This window comes from Saccostrea cucullata, unplaced genomic scaffold (genome assembly GCF_032062105.1).
Source record: "Saccostrea cucullata isolate Sc308-1 unplaced genomic scaffold, CSIRO_AGI_Scuc_v1 ctg5662, whole genome shotgun sequence".
NCBI lineage: Eukaryota > Metazoa > Mollusca > Bivalvia > Ostreida > Ostreidae > Saccostrea > Saccostrea cuccullata.
The window spans coordinates 52074-59635 of record NW_026938721.1 but is presented as its reverse complement, the minus strand read 5'-3'; the positions used below and the strand labels follow the sequence as shown (position 1 = coordinate 59635).

The following is a 7562-nucleotide window of genomic DNA, read 5'->3' as shown; positions in this document are numbered from 1 at the left end:
AATGTTAATGAAAATTTTATTCAGTGGAGGGAATCGTCTATTTTTTTAGAATTCATTTTATCGAGCAGTCAAATTAGTCATATTCATCATGTCTCATCAGTTTAAAAAATTGAAAATATCGACTTAAAGACCCCCTTTTTTTACCGAACGGTTACCTGGGGAGGGGAAGTGGTTTCAGTAATAACTGTTTACGTAGCATTACACAGAAAGTCTGTCTTATGTAATCAAGGTTAACATTATGTGTTTTATGTCTAATTTTGAGTAAAACTACTTATAATAATGAAGATATTTTACTATGAAATTTATTTGTAATATAATCACCAGTCTGATATCGTTTGAAGAAGAAAAAATTATTAAGAAAACGTTTTTTTAATTTTTAAAATGTAAATTAAACAAAAAATCACACAAGTTTCAACTGCATGAAAAGCAATCGTATGATCTATATATTTTTTAAAATAACAGTCTTGTGAATATGGAAATAAAGATATGAAACAATTTATGTATTCCATTTAGGGCATATCTGTCGTGTGAACATTTACCGCGATCAGAATTTTTTTTGTTCTGGCCAACAAAAGTGTCCAAAATACATGTATTCATAATTTTCCAGTTTTCGTGTGTTTACAAAATTGTTATTGTTTTGCAAAATTTCTTCTTTTTCTATCGAGCATTGTTCGTTGTCTTATATAACCGTTTTATTAGGAATAGAGACAGACATTAGAGGAAATTCGACCCTAACTAACAATCTCGAAACTCGCGTATTCGAGCAATAATTCTAACCATTTCTTTACAACATGGTGTATATTGTATCTATATAATTATACAATGATAAAACATCGCTTACAAGTACCATACTGTCGTGCAGATTAAAAACAAGTATTTTGCAAAGTCAATGTTTTATTCATCTACTCTCAATTATTTTTTGTTATAAAACTACCAACACCACTGGGATATTTTAGCTCGCGTGTACACAAGGCGGGTACATGAAAGTGTTTGACGTGTGACCAGGCAGCACGGGTAGCTGGCCTGCCAATCAGATCAGAAGTTATTGGGTTTTTTAATGATTGACAGGCGGTAAATTATTGATATTGAATAGGGTAGATTTGGGGGGCGTTAACATAAAATTGGGTGTTTAAATAAAATATGTTATTTATTTTTCTAATTAATATCAAATATTTTACCAAAATTACAGAAATGGAACACAAAGTTGTTGTCAAGACTACAAGAATATTTCAGGAAAGTGCAAAGGTATCTTTTCTTAAACACTTATTTCCTTGCTACGCGTGGCTCATACTGAAAGCTTACTTACTTTGTTTTTTTATAATTAATTGTTTTAATTCACAGCTTGTATTGGTTCTTATGGAAAGGATTGTTCAAAGCCATGTAAATATGGATACTACGGCCATGGGTGTCGCGAGCGGTGTGACTGCAGTGAAAATCAGATATGTGATAAAAGAAGAGGTTGTTTGGTTTTGCATGATGATTATTTTAAAAGTAAGTTTTTTTTTATTTTAAAATGTGTTTTTTTAATACTTTATGCAAGCAAATTCATCCATTTGTTTATTTTTAACCAATTCTCGCCTTTATCGCTGATTATCGTGGATTAATATTAAAAGGAGCGAATTCAAAGAACACAGTGTAATTTCTTTAATAGATCTGAGAGTGGGCTAATTCAAAACGTTTCCATTTCCAAAACGGTGAAAGTAATCCTGTATTCTGTATAAGTCATTTTTATCAGAGCAATGGTGATTTCTTCTGCGTATTTTGCATTTCAAAGTCATGGGCGGATCCACTAACACGTAGGCTCGGATTTGTGATTATGGATATTGCAAATCATAGGCTTTTTAAACCCGCATCTAAAACAAACCGTCTTTTCCTTAAACTTCAATATGCCAATAAAGGAATTGACGCGGTTAATACAAGTAATATTCTTAATCACAAAAGGGTCCAATCTTGTATTCACCCATATTTCAAGATAAAGACTACACCTTGTATTTCCTACAAATATACATCGACAATTGCTTACAAATTTTCAATTACAAAAAAACTTTACATGGCCTGGATACAGAGTATCTGAAACATAATCCTCCATCGTGTTCATGTTCTTCTCTTCGCCCTATAACTATAGTCCTGCTGGACACGTTATTACAGGTGACGTAAATATATTCAAGATCACTTATTTTAAAAGGTCCTAAATATAGGGAATTCCGATCCTTCAACTTGCGTCTGAATTTCATAAATATTATGGATTCTGTTGAAAATTACGCCAGACGCTGGGCCAGATATGAAAAAGAGGAAGTTGACACCTTGTCGGAATGGATTAAATGTATAGGAACCATGCTTAAGTCGCGTATCAAAAGATTAAGGGGCAATATGAAAACCATCTATCCTTCAGTGTTCAATAATCCAGAAGTGAAAAAAGAATTAGATAGATTACATGATCAGTACGCACTGGTCCCTGCCGACAGAGCAGGTATACAGCATTGTCTTTGTTTGTAAGGCTCATTGTTTAAATTGCATTTTAGAAGAACTTGTATTTAATTCTACAAATGGTAATCCTACTTTTACTCATACTTCCCTTTCTAAGGAAGAAATTCTTCAAAATCATATGTGAGTTTTAAATATTTTTAATATACCACAGAGCCAAAATGAATTTAAACTACCCTATATATATTGGATTCCGAAACTTCATAAAAATCCTTACAAACAAAGATACATTGCAGGTTCCAGTAAATGTTCAACCAAGCCTCTTTTGTTACTCCTTACTAAGATATTAACAGTAGTGAAGGAAAAACTTCACGAGTACTGTGCAACAATACATTCAAGAAGTGGTGTGAATCAGGTGTGGATACTCAAAAATTCTAAAGAACTTTTGGACAATTTGAAATCACAAAATTTTACCAAAATCAACAGCTTAAAAACTTATGACTTTTAAACTTTATACACAACCATTCTCCACGATCAAATAAAGTCAAGGCTTTTTTAATATCATTGACAGCTGCTTTATCAATAAAAATGGAACTCGTAAATTTACTTATCTGGTCATTGGTCATCTGAAAAATTATTTTGTTAAAACACTTTCTGATGGCACACACAAGTACTCTGAAGTTGACATCAAAGAGATGCTCGAGTTTCTGATTGAAAATTTCTATGTCTATTGGAATTCCAATGGGTACCAATTGCGTCCCGTTATAAGCAGACCTATTTTTATATTCATATGAAGCAGAATTCAAAATCTTATGCGTGAAAAGAAAAAAAAACACTCGCTGTGACCTTAATCTCGACATTTAGATATATCGACGAGGTACTGTCAATTAACAATAATAATTTCCTTTCCTATCTCGATACGATTTATCCTGGTAAATTTGAGATAAAAGATACCACAGACTCTGACACATCTGTTTCATACTTGGATATTTTACTTGAAAAGGACGTTAATGGTAATTTTACAACCAAGCTATATGATAAATGTCATGACTTTAACTTTTCTATCGTCAACTTCCCTCACTTAAGTATCAGTCACATTATCCAGCGATGGGGTATACGATGAGAAACCGATGCGTTTTTTAATGAAGATGGCGTGGTTGCCGGCCGGGCACCACTAGTGATCGGAAGGTGACTGAGGTCATTTTGCGAATCGGTGGGGTCATCGGTAGGAAATAATTCGTAGTTAAAATTCAGTGATGTCTCCAACGATGCCTCACATCGCTCCTCATCGGCAACCCATCATTGACACATCTTTCACGGATCGGCCGATGTATGGCCGAGCATCGTCCAATATCCGTTGAATCTGAGGTCATCGGGGGGTTGAGTGGTGTCCAACAGATAACGGCCGATCATCGGTCGATATTCGACCAAACATTGGCCCGTAGTCAACCGATGTTCGAACGATGTTCACCAATGTATGAGCGATGTAATATACATCGGCCGATTATCCTGGAACATCGTTTTATGATTAGCAATGCATCGCTGTGCCTTTGTAAGTCCGGCCGGCAACCACGCCATTTTTTTCATAAAACGCATTGGTTGCCCAACGTATACCCATCGCTGGATAATGTGACTGATACTTTAAGGACTACTAGGCCGATGTTGGCCGATGTTGGGGCATCGCTAACACCACGGATTACCAACGATTACCACCGGTCTACGGCTACCGGCCGGGAAATGTGACCTAGGCATTATGCAGCAATATACCTTCATCTCCTGCATACGGAGTATATATATCTCAGATGATTCGATACGCAAAATCATCCTCTATGTATGAACAGTTTCTAAAACGAGGTAAATTATTGACAAGCAAGTTGATGAAACAAAAATATCATGAGTCTCTTTTTAAGTCATCATTTCCTAAGTTCTGTGGTCGATACAATGACTTTGTCAGCAAATACAATTTATCGTTAAGTCAAATGCTGGCTGACGTTTTACATACTAATTGTTAGTCTATTATTTATAATCTGAATTGACGACTGATTTTTCCGTTATTTCCTAATCATGATAAGGAGCACACGGCGGATGTGACCGGTCAGCAGGGTATGCTCACTCCTACATGGCACCTGATCCCACCTCTGATGTTTCGGAGGTCCGTGTTTGCTCTGCTCCTATTTTGTATTGTTTTATGGGCTTTGAGATTGAATACTGTTCGTTATCTCCATATCCTTCCCTTCGAAGGAATTTATCTTAAAAGGCAATAAGGGTTCAATAATTTAAAGAATTTATAAGTTTTAAAAGGTGAAAAACCATTAAAAGTATAGCAACTCAGCTATTTAATTTTGAGTTCCTATTTTTTTCATTAAGATATAACTAAAGGTGATTATAAAAGATCCGAGGTAAGCAGTCATAGCCTACAATCCATGATGATAATAATTATTTGCGGTGTTCTTGCTCTTGTCTTCATCGTTTTGGGAATGGTATGCTACCTTCGAGGTACATCGTGAGTATATTTAAATTATATATTTTATCATTGAAAATTAAATGGTTCCTTTAACGTAATTTTAACTTTATTTTACATATTGATATTTTTTATCTAACTTTTAGGACGGAGAATGGGTCAAATACAAATACTGATGTTACGGAATCTTCACCTTCAGGTATATTCATTTTCTTTTTTTTGTTTAATTCAGTTTGTTTCAGAGTAGGAATATTTTCTCTCTTTTTTTTCAGGGAATACATGTTCGGTGCAGCAGGAACAAGGTGAATACGTTTATAATGATGTACGCGAATCGCGAATGATTGAAAATACGAGAATGATTCAACCAGAAAATGTCAGTATGCAGAGCAGGTCAACGATAATCGAAGAGTGCATTAGTGTACCAAACCAGCGTCGAGAAAAGGTGCATGAAACAATGTCTTCTAGCCATCTAGACCTGGGATATTATGGAGGATGCGGTGATAACTACTCTCGATTACAACTTAAAAATATGCGTACATGTACTTTGCCTTCTAAGTCTTCTGTCAATATGAATGAATATGCTTTAATGAAACCGAATCTACCAGCTGTATTAAATGAAGACATTTCTGCTGAAAAGGAAAATTTTAAAGAGGATGAATATGCTAACCATTCAATAAAAGAAAATCCCACCATTGAAAGATCTAGGGTGAACCAGTCAAAGATTTTCCGGCCGTACAGCTCTGTGAAATACCATCGTAAAATTGATCAAGAATAGGCTATTTTCATAACTCTTTATATAGGTCTTGAACATTTAAATAAATTAATCGATATTAAAAAAAACATCTTTTATATTTTAAAACAAGTGTCTTAAATATAATAAGAAAAAGGTATGTAATACTCGTTAATTAAAATCGCGCAAAAAAAACTTTCCCAAAAAATTTTTTTACTGTGCCTTTTTACTTTTTTTTTTTTTTTTTTTTTCAAAAAATGTTTCATGTTTATTTGATTATTATTTTTTGGCTTCTTTATCAATTTAAATTTTATGGTGACAGTTTCTAGTATTTCCTATCATTTTGCGACCAAATCCGCGTCGAAACCTTTATCAGATCTGAAATGAGCCCTGTCTTAATTCACGCTTGTCGCGTTCTACATGTATTCTACTTTACAGATACTTTTAATTCCTGTTTTGGTCATCATCTTCTTTCTTTTCTGTTTTTAAAAATTCATTTCATCTCCTATTTTCAAAGTGAACATACAGATCCATGATTTATTACTGTGTTTAATTATTTATTTCTATTACCGAGGTCCCACTAGTTAGAAGTATCATTAAAGTTAAATTTGTATTTACTACATGTATGCTGTGTTGAAAGTGATATTGGAATCAGTGATCAGTAACACCCCACACTCCCCCGAAAAACTAAAATTCTTTAATCAGCATTAAAAAGGGATAATTATTTTCTTTAATGCATAATATCAATAGAGGAATATTTAACATCAAAAGTTAACATTAAATACTTCTAAGTATGTGAAAGTTAAGATATACTTAAGTCACCTGTACCTGTCACCTAAGGTTTGCTAAAACTGCCAAATCTAAGTACGCTTCTAGTTAATATGTTTCAAAATTCTTTGTGAATATGTTTCAAAATTCTTTGTGATTCTTAATATTATTTATAGTGTTATTTGCTGTATCTGCTGCCGTGATAAACTATATATACATGTATTCACATTTTTTAATCCACTATATTGCACACTAGTTTTTTTGCTATGCTATTTTTCATGTAACTGGAAACTTTATGTTTAAGATATGTTTAAGATGAATAAGTTAAAAGATCATCAAATGAACTTGTAATGCCAGATTCAAACTATGTATGTGAGGAAAAAAAATATTCATGTCTTTGTAAAATTCATTCATTCTGATGTGTTATTATAATTTAATTTTATTATCACAAAACTCTATATATTGATCTTGTTTATAAGCTGTAAAACATAAAAAGACCCGTATTTGAGGGTGACCTGGCCCTAAATACTAGTTACAGTGAGATTGATATAGACTTCTTTCTTTCTTTTTTTTCCACACAATCTCCACTGCAACAAGAGTCATGCTTCTGTTGGTGTTAAACGTATACTTTGGTATTATATATAAAAATGATGCTAATTTGCGTTGAGATATTTATGTATATGTATGAAAATGAAGCGTCAATAATTATATATTAGTATAATGTTGTTAAACGTAAACTTTGATTTCATATATAAAAATAGTGCTAATGTGCTTTGAGATATTTATGTACATGTATGAAAATGAAGTGTCAATCATTATATATTAGTATAATGTGAAAAAAATTCTGTGTTCAAATATTGGAGATATATTATATAATATTATATCAATACAGGGAGGTCCTGGCACCCCTGGTAAGGTATTACCAGAGGGCTTCTGCGGAAGTTTTGCCTCACTGTTATGTTGTACGTTATTGAATAAAGGATTTGAATGAAAAAAAAAGAACGCTTCTAGTTACGGTCTTAAGTTTTAGACTCTACTTAAGTCCTGCTTTAGCACGGTTTTATACTAAAGTAGTCTTGGTGCTACGACTCTTAGGTGCTTTTGAGGAGTGAGCATCCCCTCCCAACCGGTCATACCCGCCGTGTGCTCCTTGCCATGATCGGGGGAAACAGAAAAAAA

The 7562-nt window shown here is 33.5% G+C and overlaps 1 protein-coding gene across 1 annotated transcript; it reads left to right on the top strand.

Annotated features, from left to right (window-relative positions):
• Positions 1-1191: 1191 nt before the first annotated feature.
• On the top strand, positions 1192-5734 carry LOC134251080 (multiple epidermal growth factor-like domains protein 10). Its single transcript, XM_062733444.1, has 5 exons — positions 1192-1237; positions 1342-1491; positions 4792-4927; positions 5032-5084; positions 5158-5734. The coding sequence occupies exons 1-5, from the start codon at positions 1192-1194 to the stop codon at positions 5658-5660; spliced, it is 888 nt and encodes a 295-aa protein (XP_062589428.1). The 3' UTR covers positions 5661-5734.
• Positions 5735-7562: the final 1828 nt, after the last annotated feature.

Coding starts and splice junctions, on each gene's coding strand:
- LOC134251080 (XM_062733444.1), top strand. CDS start 1,192: ATGGAACACAAAGTTGTTGTCAAGACTACAAGAATATTTCAGGAAA. Junction 4,928..5,031: donor TGCTACCTTCGAGGTACATC/GTGAGTATATTT, acceptor TCTAACTTTTAG/GACGGAGAATGGGTCAAATA. Junction 5,085..5,157: donor TACGGAATCTTCACCTTCAG/GTATATTCATTT, acceptor CTTTTTTTTCAG/GGAATACATGTTCGGTGCAG.